This window comes from Astatotilapia calliptera, chromosome 15 (genome assembly GCF_900246225.1).
Source record: "Astatotilapia calliptera chromosome 15, fAstCal1.2, whole genome shotgun sequence".
Taxonomy (NCBI): domain Eukaryota; kingdom Metazoa; phylum Chordata; class Actinopteri; order Cichliformes; family Cichlidae; genus Astatotilapia; species Astatotilapia calliptera.
Genome location: NC_039316.1, coordinates 33,304,838 through 33,330,776, shown reverse-complemented (window position 1 = coordinate 33,330,776; position 25,939 = coordinate 33,304,838). Strand labels below are relative to the sequence as shown.

The 25,939-nt window shown below is 39.9% G+C and overlaps 1 protein-coding gene and 1 long non-coding RNA gene across 5 annotated transcripts; one reads left to right on the top strand and one right to left on the bottom strand.

The window, feature by feature from the left end:
* The first annotated feature begins 1,123 nt into the window (after positions 1-1,123).
* Positions 1,124-25,937, top strand: crtc1b (CREB regulated transcription coactivator 1b). Of its 4 annotated transcripts, none has more exons than XM_026194077.1 (14): positions 1,126-1,352; positions 3,009-3,125; positions 3,699-3,824; positions 6,251-6,312; positions 6,554-6,648; positions 7,141-7,226; positions 7,308-7,351; positions 14,566-14,789; positions 15,376-15,527; positions 17,619-17,855; positions 19,019-19,105; positions 20,860-20,946; positions 21,030-21,204; positions 21,791-25,937. In XM_026194077.1, exons 1-14 carry the CDS (start codon positions 1,227-1,229, stop codon positions 22,000-22,002), a joined length of 1,830 nt encoding a protein of 609 aa, XP_026049862.1. In that variant the 5' UTR covers positions 1,126-1,226; the 3' UTR covers positions 22,003-25,937. The 4 variants fall into 4 exon arrangements, with proteins under 4 accessions (XP_026049865.1, XP_026049862.1, XP_026049864.1 ...); XM_026194078.1 differs by having other exon boundaries at positions 1,128-1,352; positions 7,156-7,226; XM_026194080.1 differs by lacking the exon at positions 3,009-3,125 and having other exon boundaries at positions 1,124-1,352.
* Positions 8,388-21,867, bottom strand: LOC113037230 (uncharacterized). The gene is made up of 4 exons (XR_003274604.1): positions 21,742-21,867; positions 11,720-11,843; positions 9,055-9,113; positions 8,388-8,961 (listed from the first exon to the last, which is right to left on the bottom strand). It is a non-coding gene; the product is annotated as an uncharacterized LOC113037230 (long non-coding RNA).
* Positions 25,938-25,939: the final 2 nt, after the last annotated feature.

Genomic DNA, 25,939 nt, shown 5'->3' with positions numbered 1-25,939 from the left:
AGTTTCTTAAGGTACAATGCTTGCTTGGCTCTTTGGTTAGATGTTCATTGATAAATACTTTATATGCTTTTAATTTTCTCCCTTGTCCCAGCAGTGCATTCTCGTGCTTCTTATTTACACTTAAGATAATAGCTGGTTTGTTGCTGGTGTTTATTCTGGGCACAGGGTGGCATGCGTCGATGTTGTCACAGTCCAGATCAATCCCTTTGGACTGCAGGAAAGCAGCAACCTGTTGTACCATGGAGCTAACGTCCAGCTCCCCTGGTTCCTCACTGCTATTGACAGTACCTGCCTGAGCGTATGAGCGGGGTTTAATATGAAGCAGTCATTTATCCTGGAATACCGTTGCAGGTCTGCAATCCTTTTCTCTTACTCTATGTTTTAGATGCAGAGGAGCTTTACCACCTCCACAATGTTAAGGATGCTGTTCTACTGCAACCTGATAGTAGACATTCCCTCCATTAGGAAATCAAGAGACTTTTTAATGTCCTCGACAGCTGTCAGAGTCCACTTGGCCCCGTGGTACCCTTCAGTGTTAGCCTAATAGCTCGTTGGCTAGCCTGCAATTACCTCTTCAACTCTTTTAGTCCAATATCCAGTATCAGGGTTGCATTCCAGACAGGGTCATACCAAAAGTTTCAAACAATTAGACCATTGTCCTTGATCCAATAAAACGATGGCCAGAAAATCTACAAAAACCAATGAAAATATACCACAACAGCTCACAATCTCACATAGTGAAGTTTAATTCAATACATTCAGACTTTCATTGGATATATGCAAGTTTTAGTCAGTATATTCAGACTTCCATTGCATATCTTCTAGTTTAATTCAATATGATCCAACTTTCTCGTCATAAACTAGAGCTTCATGCGATATATGTAGACTTTCCTTCCATTCTGGATAGTTCATGCGCAGTTTTTTTCTGTTGTATCCATTGCATTCATTACTGCTTCATTCCATGCTGTTTTTATTCTGTTTGAAAATCCTGTTCTCTTTTATGTGAACTTATTTATTTACTTAACTATTTATAGCATGCATCTGGGGCACACGATTTCCCTTGTGGCAGTGTGTATTTTATCTGCAACTCACCCTGCCGCAAACTCTGGCAATAACTGAAGCAAAAAAGAAAAACATCAACAGACACGTTGACTGTGCGTGATGACGACCGGGAGAGCCCGGAGTGGTGCGCAGCGTAACATTCCATTGAGAAGAAGAGGGGAAAGATGGCGTCCTCTAACAATCCTCGCAAATTTAGCGAAAAAATCGCTTTGCATAATCAGAAGCAGGCGGAAGAGACCGCCGCGTTTGAAGAAGTGATGAAAGACCTGAACATCACCAGAGCTGCGCGGGTAAGACCCCCACAGAGGGGCTGTTTACCTCTCGTTGCATCGCTGTTTGGCAGCTAACGAACACTGCGGAGATGTATCGGAAAGGTTGGGATGCTATGTAAGCTAAAGTTCATATTAGCGTCCTTTGCTGCATCAGTGCAATGCTGCGGAGCGACGTTTCCCCCGCGCCTGTTAAAACAAGCCAGCATTATTTGACTTCCAGCAGCACTAACCAGCTTAGCCTCGCCTGCTGGAGCTGTGGATAATGTGCACCTGTTCTCCCCTGCCTGTGGCTGCTGACATTTCGTTAGCTAATAGACAAATCGTCTGGCATGGTAGTGACCGCATTAGAGCACGTTAGGAAAAGTTAGCTGCGATTTAGAAACGGAATGGGAAGCAATGTTGGTTGACAGAGAGATTAGCCAAACAGATGTTAACCAGCTGTGTGTGTGTGTGTTTCTTATTTATTAAGGGGAAAGAGGGTAACCCCCACATTACCCGTAACATTATTTTCATAGCATACACTTACGGAGAGCAAAGTCAGCTCTGACTAAATGATCCACATGTCTCGTTTTACTCGCTCTATCTTTAGCAAAGTGTGAATGGCAGCTTTCTCACTACAATGAAAGCACTGGTTGCCTCAACCACTACAAGTGGAGCAGATGTTTTCATTAGGCTGCTGTTTATTATGCCAATTCAATTGGCTCTAACTGAAGCTGCAAGTCCACTGCTGATGAATAAAATGTGGGGGGTTTTTTTCTAACGCTGAGACATGATGTTCGTTTTACTGTCTGTCTTTTTTTGTTGTTGTTGTCATTTTACAGAAGTGAATATAACTGTGGATGAAAAGCTCTGGTTTAGATATAGCAGATGATAATCATGTAAAAAAAAAAACAGTAAAATGGAGCTGAAATGGGATTTTTTTTTTTAAAGTTTTAAAATAACTTCCAGAATGACTTGTCATCATTGTTGGCGATTTCTCGCAATTTTTGATGATGAACTAATTGTTTCAGGGCTGTTCGTCTCAAAACATATAAACCATATTGTTGCCAGGAAACGTTGGGGCTAATTGTTGGTCTAGTTGCTGGAAATGATGCCCACTTACCACGCTGCGTCAGTGTAAACCTGAGCTGTACTGTTATTTACTGCTAAGGGGGAGGGGTGGGGGGAATTGAATTTACTACTCAGTTTTATGGTCTCTGCCTGATTTCTTTGTGTTGCCATCCAAACATCCATCCATGGCATCAGTTCTGATCATTTATCCTCACGCATTTCATTTCATATTCGAGGCCTTCCATCACAGTGTTGTTTTTGTTTTTTAATAACATATATGGCTTTTGTTTTGACTACTGTTGTGTGGTTAATGTAGTAGCCAGGTGTGTTACATGGAAAGTGTGACTGTAATTACACCAGCTGTCAGTCAGGTGTCATTCACATCAGCTGATGTGATTTTTCTTTTCTTTTTATTTGCTATTAAAATATGTTCTCTGCCTCCTGATTATTCGTGGTACCGCCACATCTGCCTGGCTCATCACGTTTCATCTGTCAGTTAATGAATTCATCAGTCTTTCATATCCCACACTGTGGTCTGGCATGCACCATTTTTTTTTAGCATCTCTTTTTTGTGTATTGGATCAGTCATTCACTCATGCTTTCATGCAATTTTACTTTGCACAGTTGCAGTTACAGAAGACCCAGTATTTGCAACTAGGGCAGAATCGTGGACAGTACTATGGAGGCTCACTGCCCAATGTCAATCAGATTGGAAATGGCAACATTGACCTGCCTTTTCAGGTGAGCCCCTGGCCTCTCTCGGCTGGTAAATCAATGGTTTGTTGTAGACCAGTGTGCCCTTCTCAGCTGTTGGTGATACTATTGGACATACAAAGGTTGCAGGTGTCTGTGGTGTTGGTGAAAGAACCCAGAAAATTCCTCTAAAGCCATTAAAGAAAGTCTGCAGGCTTATTTATGGCTGTGCTGACAGTAAAGTGTTTAGACATTACCTCGTCGTCAAAGCTGCATAAAGCATCAGGTTTTATCAGGGTCCAAGAGTGAAGGAGAAGACGTGCACTACAGCTGTTTTTTTTTGGGTTTTTTTTGTTTTGTTTGGGGTTTTTTCACCCTGATGTGTAATTTGGTTCCTAAATTTTAAATAGACCATTGCTTGTCATGGCTTTCCATTTTTAATACATTTGCCAACTCAAGCATCAGTATGGGGGGCCCATGGCTTGACTCATTTTGAAACAAACACATGTGCACCATTTATCCTCAGACATTATCCTAAGACACAGTTTTATAGTGTAAGCAATTTTTGTTTTTGTTTTCTTTGTGGGCGGGGCCTCATTCACCTGATGTGTCCACCTCCAGAACTCAGTGCTGGATACCAGTCGGACAACCAGGCACCACGGGCTGGTGGACCGTGTTTACCGTGACCGGAACCGCATCACTTCGCCTCACCGCCGGCCGCTAACAGTCGACAAACATGGACGCCAGATATCCTTTCGTTTCAAACGCACTGTGATGACGAATGTGTTATTGTTTTGGTCTGATTTTTAAGTCAAAATTCTGATTTGTGTCTGGAGACAAGCTACTTCAGCGTAGCAGACTGCTTTAAATTTAAGCTTTTGGCTGTTTAATTGATCAGCTTTCATTAGTTTTCATGTATTTGTGTGATACGTTTTTTATATATATATATATATATATATATATATATATATATATATATATAGTTAGAATAATGAATGACTGAAATTCTGAAACAATAGCCTTTTGTTCTAATGACAGTTTTCATTGCTGACACTATTAGGTAGGGCTGCTCAATTAATCGCATTTTAATCACGATTACGATCTGGGCTTTCAACAATCATTAAAAATGACTGGGCCGATTATTAGCCCCTCCCTCATTTATCCGCGACACCTTAAAGGCCGGTCCGTGAAAATATTGTCGGGCATAAACCGGTCCTTGGCGCAAAAAAGGTTGGAGACGCTGATTAAGAGGACCCGAGGGAAGCTCGGAAAGCTAAGCAGAAGTTATTTGGAGAGTGACTGCCGTTGGTTGAAAAGAGAGTTTAAAAAAAAAAAAACTTCAGTGGTGTTGCACACTATTTTATATTATTTTTTTAAAGTCATTGTTAACCCTTTAAAGCCAGTCAGAGCAGCACGCTCCGTTTTGTGTAACTATTTTTTAAATCCCTGTAGAACCTGAACCGAGTAAGCTAGCGCAATAATTTGTTTTGCATATGAAACCAGAGGAGTTGTACTTACATCTGATGCCATCAGCTTGTCCTCGGTCACGGTTTCCTTTCACATAAAGCTTTGCAAAAATTGCATAAAAAGGCTTGCAGGAACAAAAACATAATATTCCAGAAACACGCTTTGCCGATCCGATCAGCTGTTCGTAACACTTCCCACAGTGAAACAGACGTCAGCACGAACTATCACATGTCCGCCATTTCCTGGCCGAAACCGGAAGTGATGTCATTTTCGCAGAAAATTGTAGTTTTTTACTTGTAGGCCTTAAACCTATACTGGTCATGTTTGACTTTTCTGTGTCGTTTCTGGGATGCTTAGAACTCGAATTGCGCTGCTGGAAATAGTTTATTTTGATGCACATGCTGTTTTCTTTGCAAATTTGCATCATAGGATTGTTTTTTCGTTTTTCCTGCAGTATATAAAAATTGGTGTATCTCCAAAATAAAACTATGAAGACACTCAAAATAAATTTCCTGTTGTTCTAAACTATTTTTTGCAACTTTTTTGTATTTAAAGCTTTGAGGGATAAACCTCTTAAATTTCTCCAAGTAGAAATATATGTAAAAAATACAAAAAACGATTTTCAATTTTTTTGTAGTTTATTGCACTTTTTTTGCAATTAATGTAGTTACTATGGACTTAATGCATACATATTATTAAAATATGGGCTATAACAGTTGTATAGCAACTTGAAATGCTCCCACAAATGGCACTACAACATGTAAAAAAATAATATAAGCTCTGGCGGACTTGGTTCTATGGTAGGTCTTAAAGGGTTAAATAAATATCGTCAAATAATCGAGATCTCAATTTCAGTGAAAATAATCGTGATTATCATTTTTGCCATAATCGAGCAGCCCTACTATCAGGACTATTTTAAAGTCTTTTAGCTTGTCGTCATGTTATTCCTAAACATTTAGCCAGTGCCATTGATGATAAACAGAAACAAAACAGATAGACATCAGCCACTGATGTTGGGAAATGTCCTCTTACTTGTCCTCTTAAAATGCCAATATGCAGCCTTGAGATAGGGGCTAAACTTTGTGGGATGAATAGTTTTGAATGTAAGTAAGGCCTCAGTTGCACAGGCCTAGAGACTGTTTTGAGATCCCCTAGCAACTTCTTTGTTGCTAGGGAAAGATGTGTATTTCCCAACTAGTTGGGCGTTGGTTCCTGGAGGTTGCAATGACCAGATAAAATGGATGGGAAAGAGGGCCCCACACCAGAAACCTCCAGGAGCAGTGGTTGCCTGTAGTTTGCCTGGAAAGTGGTTAAGTAGGGGTTAAGGTTATTTAGTCATCTGTGTTTTTATATTGTCATATGGACCAGAGATTGCTACCAGACTGGTTAACAATGATTGCTGTTTAAGGAACGCAATTACTATTCATCATATGAGATGTGTTAAGATATCATCTGTCAGTAATGGTGCTGAGTGGATTTTAAGAGAGTGAGTGTTTGTTATGCTGCATGTACTGACAGCCTGATATTGAACTATGTAACACGATGCGTTGTAGACAGTTGACAAGACCATCAATATATTCGTCTATTAGATAACAAGATATCAAAGTAAATGTATCAAAGTAAAGCTTGTGTGTGGTTATTTATTAGCAGGTCTTTTGGGCTGATTAGGGTAAGAAAACAAATTTATTTCCCTTGACTAAATTCACATTGACAGCTGTCCTTACAGCTCAGTTTACCTCTCCCCACCGCCAGACACTAGCTGGAGAAGGTAAGGCACCTCCTTTTGTCCATTTGCCAAAATAAGAACTAGGACACACAGCCAGATACAGCGCTCTTCCAAAGATTAAATGACATGACTCTGTGCAGCCTAGTTGATGCACAACTTCTAAAGTAAACCAGAAGGTCTAGAACAGATTTCTGATAGATTTGATGCTGCAGAGCTTGAATTCTGCCAGTATTCATGAGCTGGCATTGGTTTTGCTTGAATTTCATCTGTCTCTCACGTACAGGACAAATTCAGACTCTGCCTTACACCAGAGCGCCATGAATCCAAAGCCCCAGGAGGTCTTTGCCGGGGGATCACAGGAGCTGCAGCCTAAACGAGGTAGAGGAAGATCCCGTTACAAAGACACAGAGCTGCTTTTATTTATTAATGTAGAATGTACTAATGCAGACAGGAAACCTCAAAAGACATAAAGGGGCTGGTGTCACACAGTAGTAGTTCTTGGTGAAATATTTATAAAGTAAATGGATCTCTAGCAAAGTTTCTGCATTCTGGTTCAGCCCTCGGCTGGATGTGGAGGAGTAGCATCTCTGAATGAGGCTGATTCAGGAGGATCTAGAGAGGAAAATCAATAATTAACTGATTATGCATTGATTATGTCTTTTTATGTGTGAAGCTCTGATAAAGCGAAGCCAAGATTAGCTGGCATCCTTTCAGTCTGTCTGATGGTCACCTTCTATTTTTACACTCTAGAATCTGGTGCACAGCACTAAATTCTGCATGACTGGCTCCGATATTGATGACTCATTTTTTTTGGTTTGTTATGTATTTTTGTCATGGCAAGCAACTGTGTCTTGCTGTTTCACTAATTAGTACTGCTGCTAACAGTGCCTGGAACGGAGAACTCGGAGACAAGTGCAGACAACGATGTGCAGAAACAGTTGTGGGATGACGAGAAGGTACCAATGGGACAGGGAAGGGCTGCAGAGTGTACACCAGTGACGCAAGACTTGTGTCTCATGATTGCATTTTCTTCTCAGGATGATTCATCAAAGCCCAACACGTGTGATGTCCCAGGAATCAAGTGAGTGGTTTATGTTGTTTGTTTTATTATTCTTCAAAGAGCAATGCCACTCAAGTATTGTGCATGAAGCAATATGTGGACATTAGTTGTCTGCCATATTGGACGTGATACAGCTAGGTTGCTAGGGAGAAATGTGCGTTCCCCAATTGGTTGGCGGTCATTCCTGGAAGTTGTTGGCTCTCACTGGGTGAAAGAGTTGCAAATGATTTGTGCTCCTAGTGATTTCTTTGGAGTTTGAATTTCTGTGACCTAAGAATTGACAAGAAAACTTTGGCACATGTTTTTTTCCTTTAGTTGGAAGAATAACCATCAACCAGATATAATCCTTTAAATCTCAATCTTAATAAGTAGCCAGGTTTTATTACTGGTGTGTTTTGTAGCGCTCTGGACTAAGTAAACAACAGCTCAGTATTAATCTGCTACCGGTACTCTTTTTTTTCTATAACTGCTTTTTTCTTTTTCATTTGGATGGTTGACTGAAGTTTTTTGTGCATTCCCCATGTGTCAGGTAACTGAGGAAATCCTCCAGCATCTGTGAGGAAAATCATAGATGTTGCTAGTATCGCCTTTCAGGATTATTTTGCTGGTGCGCTTCCTCCCCCGCCCCCAGTAAATCAGATCAGGTATGGCTGGGGGAAAGTCCTGTAGTGATAGGCAATCAGGTGCTATTTTTCTACGAGCACTGTAAAGTACAAACATAAAATGCTTCATAATGACATTTAAAGCAAAACTCCTTTTTCGTGTTAACGTTGGATATTAGAAAAATGGCACTGAAAGAATTGGAAATAAATGGGAGAATTTTGCAAGACCAAATATGGATGGACCACAAAAAAAAAATGGGGGCAAAGTCAGCAATTTCTAACCATTTTATTATCTGATTTCTCTGGTGAGAAAGCCCATGTACTTTCCCATGTCCCAATTTAAAGTTCATTTAGATGATCTGTCAAAATAACAGCAAAAGCAGGTCGGAGTGCAAAGATGCTGAATAAATAAAAAGGCTGGTTAACAGACAGAATTACACAAAATAGAGCAAAACTTAAGTGATTATTGTCATTTATTGGTTAGGAAGTTAACATATTCTCCCTTAAATCAGGTTAGGTACAGTTATTTTCACAATAGATGGCCATCACAATAAATCTTAATATGTGTGATTGAATCAATTTCCTCTGATCAGTAAACATTTTATTTGTTGACCTTTTCCACAAAGAAAGTCACAATCTTGTGAAAGCATAGAGTAAAATGGATCATTTACATGTGTTCAAAAGACAGTTTAGATCCCCTTTTATTTATCATCCCTCCCCTTATTGAAACTTCCCCACTTTGATAGGATATGAAAAATACACAGACAAATGCATGGTTAAAAAAGCTAGTTGTAACAACATAGTTACAACTGTAACTATGTTATGGAAGCACAGCAGCTACGACGGCCATTGTGACAGAAGTCAGGCTGATTTTGTTAATGACTGCGGTGCTGTTTGCTCTGGTGGTTGCATTTTGGGTTGAGGTGGCTGAACTTTGCATTGTGGTAGTTGAAGCTTGGGTTGCGTTGGTTGCATTTTGGGTTGGGGTGTTTGAAGTTGTTGCATTCACTTCTGGTATCTGTGAAATGGCTGACATTGAAATTGATGGATTAACTTCAGACTCATTGCTACAAATTCTTCGACTGCTTATAATATAATTTGCTGTTATTTGCTAACACTTACTGACAAGCAGAAGCAGAATGAAACAGATCTTGAGAATCATTGTGGAAAAGTCCTTGAACCTTCAAAAATAAAATGATTGATTATTGTTTAATGTTAAATTCACATTTGTGTTTCCCAAAAATTTGGAAATAGCATTAAATATAATCTATAATGACATAGTTTAAATAAATAAAGTATAATATAACAATAGCTCAATAAAGTAAATCAAGTATGAAAAGTGAAATAAATACAATAAAAACTCACTTGATAAAAATCTAAACCAAATACATTCAGTTATTGTCTTATTAGTGTAATTTTCTAAATGACAGAAGTGTCTTTTTTTCTATGTTTCTAATTCATAATGCAATAACATCATCTTTAATTTAGAACAGCATAAACGTTTGTTTTTTTTAATTACTGTAATCATTATACAGCTCTTTCTATAATAATTAAGGCTGGGTATCGTCACTGATTTCTAGAATCGATTCAATCCCGATTCACAAGGTCCCGAATCGATTCGATCCACGATTCGATTTAATTAGATTCGATTTAAATCTGGGAAATTTTGACAGTCAGAAATATTATAATTCAGATCAGTACATTTACATATTTTTGTATCAATAAAAAGGAAGCTGACACACGCAAGACTTTATCAAAGGTGTGCGCATCACAACAGATGCCTTTGTGTCAAAGTAGCTGAGGATAAAACACAGAAAAACATGAAGGTGATTTTCCTGGCCTGGGATTTTATAAAAATATTCTGCAGTAGATCAAAAACGAAAGAAAACCATTAATCAACATATGAACATTACCTCTGAAGTTACAGCAGTTTTATTAGAGACATGGCTAAGCGTTTTGCATTTTGAATAATTTTAAAAAGTTTAAATTTGTTCAGTATTGAACAGCAGAAATGAGGTTTTCTTTTCGGAAGAATGTAAAAGGGGAAAAAAACAGCGGCTGACAGCGCTGTAAACAACAGTAGACTGGTGCGTAACAAGCAAGCGAATAATGAAGAAAGGGAAACTGTTCTTGAAGTACAGAGAGAGAGAGAGGGAGAGAGAGAGAGAGAGAGAGCTGTGCATCGCGGTGGAAGCAAAACAGTAAAAGTCAGAGTGAATTCATGACGATGTTTATGTGAAGCGTTTGGATGTTCTTTTGCTGCTGGTTCGGTCAATATTGTTTGGAGAGAGATCAAACTAACAGCTTTAGAATCGGCTCATAAAGGGCGTGAACACAAAGCGCGGACCCGCCGACAGATCAGAATCAGCGAGCTGTCGGCTTTCAGCCCCAACCGTGAGAAAGGTGACATCTAAGTGATTCTGGTCCGCGGGTCGCGCTGTGTGTTTACGTCTTTGTGCAGAATCCGTGTACCTGCTCTCATTTACTGTCTTAACTGTTTGGTGGTTCTTGAAATTTTGTGAGATGTCACCAGAGATTCTGGCATTTCGGGCAAAATAAATTTATATTTAAAAAATCGATTCAGGATTTTAATGAATCGATTTTACGTTATCCAAGCCAGAATCGATTTTAATCGATGAATCGATTATAAAAACCCACCCCTGATAATAATGTAACTTTTAAATAAAAAAAAATCACTTCCATACTTTTGCTTTAACCCTTTGAAGCCGGTCGGAGCGGGCACGCTCTTTTTTGCTTAACTATTTTTAAATCCTGGTAGCTCTGCAACCGCATAAGCTAGCGCAATGATTTTTTTTTTGCATATGAAACCGGAGGAGTTGTACTTACATCTTATGCCATCAGCTTGTCCTAAGTCACAGTTTCCTTCCACATAAAGCTTTGCAAAAATTGCGTAAAAAGCGCTTGCAGGAACAAAAACATAATATTCCAGAAACAGCTTTGCCGATCTGATCAGCTGTTCGTAACACTTCCCACATTGAAACAGACGTCAGCGCGAACGATCGCATGTCCACCATTTCCTGCCCGAAACCGGAAGTGACGTTATTTTTGCGGAAAATGTAGTTTTTTACTTGTAGGCCTTAAGAGCCTATACTGGTCATGTTTGACTTTATGCTTTTCTGAATAGTTGCTGGGATGCTTAGAACTCAAATTGCACTGCTGGAAATAGTCTATTTTGATGCACCTGCTGTTTTCTTTGCAAATTTGCATCATAGGATTGTTTTTCATTTTTCCTGCAGTATATAAAAAATGGTGTATCTTAAAAATAAAACTATGAAGACACTCAAAATAAATTTCCTGTTGTTGTAAACTATTTTTTGCAACTTTTTTGTATTTAAAGTTTTAAGGGATAAGCCTCTTAAATTTCTCCAAGTAGAAATATATGTAAAAAACAATTTTTTTGTAGTTTATTGCACTTTTTTGCAATTAATGTAGTTACTATGGACTTAATGCATACATATTATTAAAATATGGGCTATAACAGTTGTATTGATGTATAGCAACTTGAAATGCTCCCAAAAATGGCACTACAGCATGTAAAAATATAAAGTAAGCTCTGGCGGACTTGGTTCTATGGTAGGTCTTAAAGGGTTAAAGCAAAACACAATTTTTTTTCTTTTTTCAGGAAAAACCACATTGGCTTGACAGAAAAGATGGTCATGAACTAATTTGTCATATTTTATTTTCCATATTGTAACAAAGTAAAGTCTTCAGTAAATCTTTCCCAGACTCTAAAGTTTAGTCAGATATTCTAGATTTGAAAACTTACAGTTTAATCGTTCTGAGTTGTCTTCAGTCGTGCCGATGCTCACCAACTCCAGCTGTTTGTTGTTTAATCTCTGACGGTCTGCAGCTTTTATACTTGCACAATGTCGATGCGATGACATCAGGTGCTGAACAGAGACACAACTTGTAAAACTGGTTGACCATCTTTTCTTGCCAGTATCAACAACATGATGTGATGTATATGTGATTTTTATATCTATCTATATAACTATATATCTATATCTATGTCTATAGATATCCATATTTATATAGATATATATATAGGTAGCTACCAATCTATATCTATCTTTTTGTTTGTTTTTCGGCACAGCATTTAAGTAAACAGTTAATAGGTGGATGGTTTATTTAAGCTACTGGGGGGTTTTATGTGATTAAACATACTGGTGAAGCTTGGATGTGTTTTTGTTTCTTTTTTGGGGGGGGGGGGGGGTTTCAGGCATATGTTGATGTATCTTTAGATATGCAAATGTATACATAAGAGACAGGAATGAAAAAATAGCATAATATAACATATGGCATAACATAGAACAGCCAACTGGCAGTCCATCTGCATCTAAAGGACAAAGGTCACTCCTTTGAGGATGCCAATGTTCACATGGTTTGATGGTTTGAAAGACGAGTAAAAGAAGCCATCTATGTCCACTGTGAATGACCATCTTTGAATAGAGGTGGTGGCTTACGACACCAACTATCTGCCATCTATAAACCAGTTTTGAGATCCTTCCCAGATGCCTTAATGCCCACTCACATCCTGGGCCTTCTGACCTCCGGAAATCACATGATAGGGGGGAGTTTCACAATGAGTTCACCCGAAACCTTGGCTGATAGTGACCTACACCCGTTTTCACACCTTGGCTCGTGTGATTAGGTAGAGCAAAAACAGTCAACATTCAGTTTTTTGTATGAACACGTTTATTCTTAAACACAGCCCGAGCTCTAATACGGAAGCTTTCTTATCATTTCTTTAAGTGGTCTTCAGGAATAGTCCTTGAAGCTTCTTCAAGGACTTTCTAAGAAGCTCTTCTTTGAGTGTTTGCCGCCTTTTGTTTTCATGACAGGCTGCTAGTTAACAAAGCACCTAAAGAGATAAAGTTTAAAACTGGTTCCCAGAAAGTTGATTCTGTTCATCTGGACGTAGTGTTCTCAGTGGAAGAAAGATTTCGTCAGTCATCCAAGTGACTTCTTCAGTCTCCGCTACCTGCAGGTTTCCCCAACCTTATAAACATTACCTTTGCACAATGACTGAAACTAGCCCACTGCAGCTGTGATGTCAGTTTCACGGTCATTAAAATGTTTCTCCCACTGAAAACGCTACGTCCAGATGAACAGAATCTTCTGAAACTTCTTGGGATTTACTTACCTGGATGATTGAGCATGCATCAAGATATTTTAAAACTGCTTCTTTGCTAAAAAACCTTGACTGGGGTGCCCTTTTTTATTTGAATGATTCAAAGGTCATTGTCTGAAGATGGTCAGGTTCAAGGACTGGACTGAAAATGAGTGAAAAAGCAGCAAATGTCCAAATAAGAACTTTGCAGAACTATTGCTCAAGAACACTTTCAACAAATTCAAAGAAAATCTGGCTCCTTGGAAGCAAAGTAGAACAAATTTAAGACTTTGCACAGTATTGTAATATTTTCTGTTATAGGCTCACAAATCACATATTATGTTTTGACAGCTGTACATAAAAAGAAACACGAAATGTGCTGTCAGTTCTCAGAGACGTCACGAAAGAATTTGCATCTTTTTTGCTTCTAAATTCAAATAATATCCACGTTTAAAGGTTATACAAGAAAATAAACAAAAAAACTAAATGCACGCTCATTTGGTTAGTCAAAAATGAAGCAAACTATTATGAAACCCTGTCACTCCTGCTGTGCACTTCTGTGTAACTCGTGTTAAGCCTCCATGTTACAAGTTTACAATTATGTGCTAGAAAAAAACTGGAAAAATTGCTAAAAGCAACTTTTCGGTGGGACACAATACCCATTAGGTAATTAATCTAGAAGAAACGTTATTACAAGATCATTATGTTGTGATGTAACAGGAGTGGCTTACACATACTCGTTCCCAGGAGACACAAATCCCTTGGTGGTTGCACCAGAAACAATATCTGGCATCAAAATCTGCCAGATGAGCTTCCTTTGTGACCAAAGAATCAGCCAAAAGAGCCTTTTTTAGATTTCCTATTATTAGTAATAGATTATCATTCCTGCTTCTCTCTAAACGAAGTCTGCTTGTGTTTGCTGTATTTGGTTCAAACTGACCAAAGCAAAGCATGAAACAGGTCTTGCAATGATTTCTCCTTGCTAGAAACTGAAAACATTTTCAAGAAAGTGAACTTACGAGACACAGAATACACACTGAGAAAAGATTGTCAGCTGATGGAAAATTCTAGCACGGCTGGGAATTATTTATCTGTGGGCATCACTGAGTGAAAGCACAACAGGCTTCAGTTTAGCCGAGCTTGTTTGCAGAGCGCTTTATGCTAAGGACAGAACTAAAAATACAAAAAGAAATAATAATAATAATATTAACAAGAACAATACATAAAAATATATATTTAAAAACAGAAAAAGTGCATAAAAAGCACGATCAGAATAATATAATTCAAATTATAAAGAAAAATGAAAACTGACTCTGGTACTGTGGCCAATAAACAGAGGTGGGTTTTAAGAAGTTATTAAAATAGCATTTAATCTAAAGCAAACATGCTACCCACTGTCACCTAGCTGTTGTTGCCTTTTATTAAAAATGCTCATATGCTTGGTCACAGTCTTGTTTCGCACAAGCTGTTCTTATGTCTGATAGAAAATGTGCTCTTTTCAGCATATTCCCCTCGCCAGACCAGGAGTTGAACCCATCCGTGCTCCCAGCCGCACATAACACCGGCGGTTCGCTGCCCGATCTGACTAACATTCAGTTCCCCCCACCGCTTTCTACCCCGCTGGACCCCGAGGACACCGTGGCCTTCCCCTCCCTCAGCACAGCCAACAGCACGGGCAGCCTCACCACCAACCTCACCCACCTGGGTATAAGCGCCGCCAGCCACGGTAATAATCAACATTTTGTGTTCATTAAAGGGGTAAAACGGGTAAATTTAACAAAGCAAAGGGATTGTACCGACCAGTGTTGTAGCACAGAAATTTAGCTTTAAGTGGAATGTGTTTGTTTACAAAGGAGAACCACTAAACACTTATGCAGCTGAAAGAAAACATAAAAACATGCCGGTAGTTTTCATACAAATGACAACAAAACAGCAGGATTTAATTTGATGCTCCACAAGTGTTGAGTCTAGCTCTGCAGGCAGCACGCAGTGTGGCCAACAGGATCTGGTTCAGCATCAGTTTGGAACAGTCTCTTATGTTGTAACACCTAATGTGTAAAATACCAAATGTAGGGGCTTGTGCTTTATCACATTTATGCACTTTTACAGACTTTTACTTTGACTTAGACTCACTCTTCTGCACTCAGTATCAGTCCCTACCGTGCAGGCATTTAAAGTTGGTGGTTTTTGCTGTTTTACTTTTTCTGATGTTTCTTATTTACACCAGTTGGTGCATTAAAGCTAAGTTGGAGACAAAAAACAGGTACGTGTACATCCATAGTTTCTTTTTTCTTTTTTTTTTGACTTCCCAGGGATCCCCACTTCCTCTCAGCCCACCATGACGGTGACTGCACAGCGCCGGCAGCCACCGGTGGTGCCGCTCACCCTAACCTCTGACCTCCATCTCCAACAATCTCCTCAGCAGCTCTCACCCACCCTTTCCTCACCAGTTAGCATTACACAGGTAAGGATTAATTAAAATTAGTTTCATTCTCTTTCAGGAACAATGTATTTGTATATCCAAGGTATTTGGACCAAAAATGGATGAAGTCAGAAATTTAAAAATAGTTATTGCACTTGCATCCCGATGTATTGAATTTGAAACAAATAAGTGTCATCACTTACTGCAAAAAGAGGTCACATTATATTAACCCTTAAGGATTTTTCACATTAGTCTATGGTGCCGTTTCAAGTCTTTTTCCATTAATGATTAATTATATTTTGTAGGTTTTGTGCACAGAATAAATTACAGAATAAAATACTGCATTTTAGGATATGCTACATTATGGTCAAACTCTCATTGGTTCAGTATTTGTTTATGTCCAGATAGTCATCAGTAGAAAGGAATGACTGGTTGTGCCACAATTTTCTCCAGCTAAACAAAAACAAAACTGAGGTAATAGTCTTTGGCGCCAAAGAAAAACGATTACAGGTCACCAGAGAACTTCAATCTATACATCTAAAAACCACAAACCAGGCGAGAAATTTGGGTGTAGTGATGGATGCAGACCTAAACTTAGAAAAACACATTAAGACAATAACAAAGTCAGCTTACTATCACCTCAAGAATATATCAAGGATAAAAGATCTGATGTCTCAACAGGACCTGGAAAAACTAGTCCATGCATTCATCTTTAGTAGGCTTGATTACTGTAACAGCATCTTTACAGGTCTACCTAAAAAATCAGTCAGACAACTACAGCTCATTCAGAACTCTGCTGCTCGAGTCCTCACTAAGACCAAAAAAGTGGACCACATCAGTCCAGCTCTGAGGTCCTTACACTGGCTGCCTGTCCGTCAGAGGATAGACTTTAAAGTTCTGATGCTGGCCTATAAAGCTCTGAATGGTTTAGGACCAAAATACATCAATGACCTCCTGACCCAGTATGAACCATCCAGATCCCTCAGGTCATCTGGATCCGGTCTTTTATCAGTTCCCAGAGTCAGAACCAGACACGGAGAAGCTGCATTCAGCTTTTATGCTCCTTATATCTGGAACAAACTCCCAGAAAGCCTCAGATCAGCTGAAACACTCAGTTTATTTAAATCCAGGTTGAAGACTCACCTGTTCTCAGCTGCATTTGAATAAAGCACCAAATCCACACTTTAAGCTTAAATTTCAAAACTTAAATTTAACTACTGATTTTATCTACTGTTCTGATTTTATCTGTTTTGATTTTATATACTGTTGTTTGTTTGTTTGTTAATTAGTTAGTTAGTTTATTTGCTTGTTTTATTCAATTTTAAATCATGCTTTTTATTTGTTCTTGTTTCTAATGTCTCTGTAAAGCACTTTGAATCACCTTGTTGTTGAATTGTGCTATACAAATAAACTTGCCTTGCCTTGCCTTGCCTTTACAAAGTCAGGCATGAGAGAGCAACAGAGTCGGTATTGTAGGGAGGCCGTGGTGGATGAGCGTGACACATTTACATATTTATCAGCTTAGTTGATCTTTCTTTTTTTTCCAGTATTCATTTGCAGTCTGGTTAAGTTAAAGAAACACTACATGGCTATGTTGATTTTAGCAAACTTTTACTTTGAAGGAGACTTTTCACAGTTCCAGTTGAGTCTTTGCAGTCAAGTCGGCAAATTGCAGGCATGTGCCGAAGACCAAAGCAATCGCAAGGAGGTTGTTGGTGCAGCACTGCACCAACAACAAATTATCTTTGCAAATTATCTTTGCAGATAATTTCACCTGGTACTTTCAACTGGTTCGAGAATACATACGTTTCCTTATCAGCTAGAGGTTGCCAGGGGGGTCGCTAGGCCCTAAGTGACTGAAATCATCTGCAGTAATGTGTTCCTATGTGTAAATAGCACTGTTGGATGCTGAGAACAGGCTCTTAATGATATCTGTGTCTTTGTCCTTATGCTTTTAGTACAGATCCATAAATTGTAGTGCTTTTGAAACGTCAAGCTGTATACTAATGAGTATTCAACACATACTAGGTGGTTAAAGATAAGATAAAACATTTAAACACCACACCCCTACCCTCCAGTTCATGCAGCAGGAATCACTGCTACTTGGACTAATTTATCCCCATCGTTCTGCAGGTCATGCCAACAGAGTCATTGACCCTGGAACAGCAGCTTTCTCAGTACCCTCTGTTCAACCAGCTGACAGCTCAGGCTCAGGCCCAGCTGATCAGTGACCTCCAGAAGCAGCAGGCCCTGCCACAAGGCATCCAGCTCATTACCTTGCCAACTCTGGCCTCCGCTGGTACAGCGTCTGCCACTGCCAGCAGTCCCTCACCAGACAGCCAGACCACTGGCAGCATGAGCATCAGCTCGGTAAGATGCAGTTTAACAAGAACGTGGAAGCATAGATAAAAATCTGATGACATGATTGAGATAATTTTGCTTATTTTTAAGCTGCTGTTAATTTTACCACTTTAATGATGCTACCCTAAATACATCGCAGTAAATATCTGCACATCCTTTCTATGCTAATTTATTTCTAATTATATAGATTAACTTAGCTAAGAAGCATAAACACATATTACTCTTTGCTACACGATGTCACTGTAAAGTTGTTTGATGTTAACATCTTTGTAAATGATGGTTTATGAAAAAAGAAATATGCATTTGGCCGTTCTTTAAAACACAAGTGTTTGAGGTATAATCAGAATGTTTAGGCTTTACCCTAACTGAACATTACCCAGTCTCTTCAAGAACATCCTGGATCACTTTAAGCCCAGCTGGTATTTTATTTAGTTGGTTTACCTGGAACTCTTTTTCCGCCTCCCATTCATTTGTAAATGGTTGGACTAGATGGACTGCACTAGACTAGGTGTTTTGTTTTTCACTGTTGAGTGCTCAAAGCACAGACTTTGAGCTTTGTGCCTGAACAGTGCATCAAACTTGTGTTTCTTTAACTTGGTTTTTTAAGGAGTCAAATTTAACAGGAGGAAGTGATCCCAAACATCCCGGACTTCACTATAGTCTATTCTAGCTTATACCACATTTGCACATGCAAATGTACATTTCCATGCGGGCTCCCACACATATTCCACAGTGGCGACTTTTGAATTTTTCCTTGGAAAATGTGGCTTTAGGTGTAAACAGCTGAAAACATGTATTTTGTGGAAACCTACCTAGTACCTAGTTCTCTTCAACACCGATAATCATCCACAAACAAAACATCCACACATTTGAGCTTGAAATAGAAGTTGATGAAAAGGTCAGAACAACATTTCCAGAGACCGGTGTAAAAATTGCAGCATTGCTGAAAGTGATCCAGAGATGCACTCAGATATGATTTTAAATTCTTAATAGATCAAAGTTTAATCAGCTAAGGTCTTTGATTTCCATGGACTAGCTTCCTGAGCTTTTTAGTCCTACCTCATATGTTTTGAGCAGACCCTAAGTTGATGCCTTCTCACATGTCATCGTTTTTAGACTTGTGTATGACAGGCATGAAGCTTAGTGCTAGCTAACCCTCTTCCCTCCAACAGTACCGCAATCAGACTGGCTCACCAGCCACTCAGTCTCCAACCTCCCCAGTCTCCAATCAAGGCTTCTCCCCTGGAGGCTCACCTCAAGTAAGGGCCCACCCACCGAGCTACCTGCTGTTTGGGGAAGGGCTTTGCTCCTGGGGGAAAGCTAATTGTAGAGAGTTAGGCTGCTTTTCATTCACTGTGTCCACACTTAATCACTCATGCCGTCAACAGCTGCATAGCTCATTTCTTCATCAGCACTGCCATCGTTCACAGCGTGCATGGCAACATATTGATAGCCTATTGATGGAGGCTCTGACACTTTGTAGCCTTAAAATATTCATCTTGTATCCTCAACCATTACAGTTTCTCACATGTAATTCACCCAAACTATATTCTCTGTGTCAGATATATTCTGAGGAAAGTCTTGGTTTGTTTGTTTTTTCATGGGTGGGGGACATGCCAGGCTGGAGCATGTAGGTGGCAAGATACGTACGTGCAGGAAAAAATATCTGCTTTGTTGTCACATAGTCAGGTCATCATCATGCAAACTTTATGCTAGGGAGATAACCTTATTGGCCTAGCCTAGGGGTAGGCAACTCCAGGCCTCGAGTGCCGGTTTTAGATGTATCCTTGATCCAACACAGCTGATCCAAATTGCTAAATGACCTCCTCAACATGTCTTGAAGTTCTCCAGAGGCCTGGTAATGAACTAATCATTTGATTCAGGTGTGCTGACCCAGGGTGAGATCTAAAACCTGCAGGACACCGGCACTCGAGGCCTGGAGTTGCCTACCCCTGGCCTAGCCGTTCCATCCCAGTGATTTGGACATTTACACTGTAACACAGTGTAAATGTAGTTTTTTTTAAAAGGCAGTTTAATTACAGTTAGTTTCCAGAACATGCATCCTTGTTTCATCTCTATTGTTTTTTCTTATTATTTGAAACCGTGGAAGGGGATCTTATGTTGTTTGCCTCTGTTTTGGACTTTATATAAAGACAAAGACTAGATGTAAAGCTCACAGGGGCTAACAGAGGCTAACATCAGGTAACAGAGGCTAACAGTAGCTAAATGAGGCAAAAACGGCATTGCTACTAACAGTTCAGCATATTCTCAACAGCTCACTTACTATGTGGAGACAGTAATTCATGGATGCCACTTGTAGTATCAGTAGCATTTTATTCACTACCCCTGCTAACTACATATGTGTTCAGTTCGGCTTTATTTATATAGTGCCAAATTACACCAACGAACGCCTCAAGGCACTTTCTGCTGTAAGGTAAATCCTAGGTAGGTGTGTATATTCAATGAGCCCAGACAACTTTCCAAATATACCAGAATATAATAAATATTATTTAAAAAAATAAATAACTTTACCTTTTTTGCACTGGAGTCCCTACAGTGGAGGTGAGTTGAGTGTTGCCACGGTAGTATGATGACAACAACCCATCTGAATTAGTTTTTGTCTTGATCTGGGCTGTCGTGGTCCTATCTACGAGGATGGGACAAACTGAAGCACCCTGGTTGTTTGTCATTTATAATAAAACTGTAAAGTGTGCTTTCAATTTTAATAATAAACTAATCATTAAAGAGTGGCGCTATTGCATCTTCTGTTAGCCTCCTCTTTTTGTGTTTAACCATGACAGTCGTGGTCACGAGGTCCATTTGCTTTGCTCGCTGCTCACTCTGACGGCTGTGACTTTGTGTGCTGCTTGTGTTTTTTGTTACTCCATCGCTGAAAGTGTCTGCTTGTGAACTCAGATATTTTCTCTCTCTGTAAAGATTTGTGTTATTATTGTAGCCACTGCAATGGTGTATTTCTCATATATATTTTTGGGGGTTGTTTGTGTTCCTCCAGCACATCCCCGTGGTGGGCAGCATATTCGGCGACTCCTTTTATGATCAACAGCTGGCATCGAGGCAGACCAACGCTCTCTCTCATCAGGTGACACGTAACGTTAAGTAAAAGGTTTTCTTTAGATTCTCTCTGACTTCAATGTGTGTAACGCGTACAATTGTGCTTTTTAGCTCGAGCAGTTCAACATGATCGAAAACCCCATCAGCTCCACCAGCCTTTACAACCAGTGCTCCACCCTCAACTACACGCAGGCAGCCATGATGGGGCTCACTGGGAGCAGCCTACCCGACTCTCAGCAGCTCGGCTACAGCAGCCACGGCAACATCCCCAACATCATCCTAACAGGTAGCCACAGCATCTGTGTGTGTTTGCCCTTTGATACATTAAAGGTTCTTTGCATAAATGCCAAGCATCCGTCAAAACATCGGTGATGAGCAAGAAACGAGGCCCCCCTGTGCTGGTGTGTTGCACATGACTGAGATTTCAGTCAATATATGCTCTATCTGGGCTAAGGTAAAGAAGTCTAAAGGCAACTGAGCCGAAACTAACAGCAGAATTCTCCAGAGACCATACGAGGGAACAACTTCTTTTAGACACTTCCACATTTTACTAAATTGCCAAGGTTTCTTGTTTTATACACTTCTATCATCCAGTCTAATAAACAACACCAAATAAGAGTCGATAGCAGAATAAACCGTACGTCTGTGCAGAGTTGGTGTACTATCATCAAAGTAAACCTTCCAGTGACTTGAACGTTTGTCTTTGGGTTTTAAAGGTACTTTGCAATCCACTTGTGCAGTAGTTCTAAAATAGGATCTCTGTGGTAGGGAAACATGTAGAAATACTTGTCCCAATTTCGCTTGAATCAGTAAAAACTCTAACCCGATTCTTGCCAGGCGTGCACGTTGTTCTCAGCACTTGTATTTCTCAGTCACAGGTGAGTCTCCGCCAAGCCTGTCCAAAGAGCTGACCAACTCTCTTGCGGGAGTTGGCGACGTCAGCTTCGACGCAGATTCTCAATTCCCTCTGGACGAGCTGAAGATCGACCCGCTCACCCTGGACGGACTGCACATGCTCAACGACCCCGACATGGTGCTTGCCGACCCCGCCACCGAGGACACGTTTAGAATGGACAGGCTGTGACGTGAAGAAAAAGAAAACTCGTTAATGGAGAGAACCAAAGGGCAGGATGATCCCTCTTCCTCGTTGCATGGCCGTCCAGCTGTCCGACTTTGCCCTTTGAAACAATGCGGCACCAAAAGACAACAGGGGGGAAAAAAGACATCCAGCGGCTCGCCGGGGGGAATGCCTCGCTGTCGTTTTGAATGAGATTGGTCGCTCAGTGCTTTTGCTAGCCTACTGTGTTTACAGTGTACCATTACATGCCACATATATTCCAAAAACGCACATTTGGCGGTTTTCTTTTCATATCCACTTTATTATTTATTTTGTTGATATTTGCTTGTAGCAGGAAGCTGCTAGGACATTGGGCGAAACTGCACCCGATATAAGCGGCCGTGTTTTTAAGAAAAAAGAGAGCGAGAAAAAAGAAACCGAAAAAAACATGGTCGCTTTGCTAATACCGTGCAATGAAATAGAACGGTTTTCCCATCATGCTATAACGGCTTTCTATTTCACACTCAAAGCTTTATTTTTGACAACCAAATGTTATTTTCATTGTGTACTTGTGTGTTTTTATGCTTCATCTATTTATATGTTCTATTTATTTATTTGGTTAAAGATTTTATATTCCATTTCATAATTTCAATTTGATGCCAAAATGTTTTCTGTAGGCATCGTGTAATATTGCACTGATGTAATTTGTGTCTATTTATTGATTACTAACATATTTATAAATGTGTTTATTAAGCTATTTTTGGTTTATCGAGGAGTGCAAAACCTCCCCATAGTTGCCCTTCGGTGTTCAGTGTGCCATTTTCTGATGTAAGATGTGGCGACCGTTAACCATGCTGCAGCCCAACAGTCCAATCCAGATACAACAGTTTTTTTTAGCACCGCTCCAAAAAATGCTGCGTGCTCCGGAAATGCGTTGGCTTAAAGCCACACACGTGATCTTTAACTGAGAAAAATCATCAGGAAGAAAAACAGAAGCATCTAAATTTATTTTCTCCTGATGAAAAGCCAGAATACATACATATATACACGTTCAGGCCGACCCTCTTCTCAGTGAAGGAAGGTGTCTGTTTTTAAACCAGAGATCACTGAAATCTTTTAAAGTCGTCACTGTGAAATCACCTGATTTTGCCTTACGGGAGTATTCTACTGTTCTACTTAAGTGTCTAACGTGACAGCGTATTTTCGTAACTTACTGTAACGTTTTCTCGTATTTGAGAGAAACTTTTGGTCAGTGATGTTTGTGGTTATGTTGTGTAAGGTTTGACAAATCAATGTACTGTATTTTGTAGCGGTACACTTTATAGCCAAATTGTTGGATGTTTTCTAAAGCGGGGCAAAAACGAGAAAAAAAAAAGTCAAAGGCGTGTTTGAAGTGTTCGAGATGGAGCGCAATTGTGGGGAGGCTTTTTGCTCCTTTACAGGGAAGCTCTAACAAAAACGCAGCTGACTCGACGCGTGGGTATTTCTTACTGAACTACTTGGTTTTCATAAGCTCCACGCTTCTAGTTTATGAGAGGATGGGATAAAGTAGACAAAGTAGAATATGGCTATATAAATCTATTTATATGCTAAGTATTGTGTGCAATCTGAACACTACACAAATCGGCGGTGTAGCAGAGTCACATCGTTTGAATACGCAGACAGACTTTAAGGGGTCAGTCAGCCCGCCTAAATCTTTTGTCAGAGTTTCCCTGAGAGTCACGTGCAGTCTGTGGGATCATGTTTGTTATATTGTAACGTTTGTGTACAGATGTGCTAATATTTTTACTCACAGCGCTGATGGGAAGAGTTCCCAAATCCCCCTTGCTGAAAAAAGAGAAAAAGGAATCACGTTTGGTTTACCTCTACAGCTGGACGGTTCGTCTCAGTTGAAGTGTTTTCTTGTCTGCTGTAAACCTCCATCAACGGTTTTTGTTTGCCTTCAACGGGCCTGTGATTCCTATGCAAAATGAGACAAATAAGATGCTTGAAGGAAAAAATCCACCTCTGGTGTTTTATTAGCTAACAGAGTTTGCACGTTAAGCTGGATTTATTCTTTTTGCAGGCGAGCAAGCAGTGTGACTCTTGTATTACAGATGGTAGACTTTGGAGATGTCAATTTTATTTTAAAGAGAAACATTATTGCAGATTAAAATGGAACCTAAAATGTCAAACATGGTAAATGTCGTGCAGGCCGTATAATATTTTAAGACTTTAAGGGCTTTGTAGTTTATGACAGAATTAAAAATCACCTCACTTAAAAACTGGAATTGGGCGGCATCTCTTTTAAAGACTAAACATCGTGGCTCTACGCTAGAAAACTGACACTATTGGGAGTGTGCGCGTGTAGGATGTTGTAGTGTGTCGTGGTGGTGCTAATGACAATCAACAAGTGGAATACAAATTCATTTCGATACCAGAGAAGCATAAATCCAGCTTACTTTTGAAGTTTTGGCCTCAAAAACTGTAAATTGTGATTTATTTAATTACCTGAATCTCCCTCTTCGTCCTGTGCGACTGTTGAACATGGTGCAACATTGCTGCTCTAGAAAGACACCCTTTGCCCCTGACCCTAAATGAACCCGTGTCACACGAAGAAAAATGCGACACACACTAATTCTGCTTCGTGTAAAGCAGCTAACGTTGGATTTTTCCTTCAAGCCTCCGAAACAAACATGTAGAAAACACACTCTACGGATTACATTTCCAAAGGTTTGTGTACCTAAAAGATATTAAGCGTCACGTGCACTGTCGTGCTGCCAATAACGCCAGTGATTTGAGCTTTCCTGCCATCTCCTTCGTCCTGCTGAAGTCATTGATTCACTGACCTTGTACATATGCTATAGCTGAAACAAAATGCATGACTTACCTGACAGTCAAAACCTCTAAATGAAGGCCTTCTATAGCTCTGCAGGTTTGATTTGTGTAACGTAACACTACCACAAAGTCTAAAGGGATGCATGTAAGGGTTTCTCCTGTTCAGTGACTCTGTTACCTCCATCTCTGTACAATGCTACTTGATGAATGATAAAAGAATGTATTTTAAGTGGCAGTGTCCTAGTTTTAACCCTTTGCCAAATGAACCCGACGATGTTTGGTGCGTTTGGTCTGTCAGAGAAGGCGACCAGGCTTCCATTTCTCTCTGCACTCTTTCATTTGCCCCTTTTCTCCTTTTAAGGAATCAGACTGTTGCTTGTTCCACGCTTTCTCCTACTACTGTAGCATCTCTCTGCGTACGAGTGTAAAGCGGTCCCTTCTTGTATAGAAAGACCTTGCGGTCGTTCCGGCCCTCTCCTTGGCTTTGTTGATGCGGGATCCGTCCCGTGGAAGTTGCAGATTGGCACGTGCGCTGATCGTTTGCATATGTGAACTTGACTCTTCTGACGCTTCTGTGTTACGCAGTCAGCCGCATGACATGATAGACACGTCGAGCAGATTATTATAACATGTTATGTGCAGGACTTTGATCTCGCTATGCTGAAGTGGAGTGCTTTTCAAGACACCGGATATGATAGTTTTTGTTGTTGTTGCCTATCATGTCACGTTCTGGACTGGGTAAAAAGCAACTGTGTGTGTTGGGTTTTTATTTTTATTTTCTTGGTTTCTTTCTTCGTTTTGTTTTTTTGTGTATGTGTGTGCAACGTTTAGTCCACTGGTTGCTTCGCACTTTATTTGTGATTTCCTGGCTTTTGAGCAGAGACTGTTCTGCCTGACGTGAATGCTGACTGTTTCACACCAGATGTATACTCCGGAAATATTTTCATGTCAAAGAAAAGATGAATTCTCTATTTTCCTTTGTAAACTATATTTTGGCTTGTCTTGTTTTTTAATCTGTGAAGATCTTAGGGGATGCAAAACTAGAAAGGGCTTACTCCAGTGCAGCTTGTGTTGGAAAGGATAGGCATTCCGAATGTGTTTCTTTGTTGGTCACACCACACACACACACACACACACACACACACAC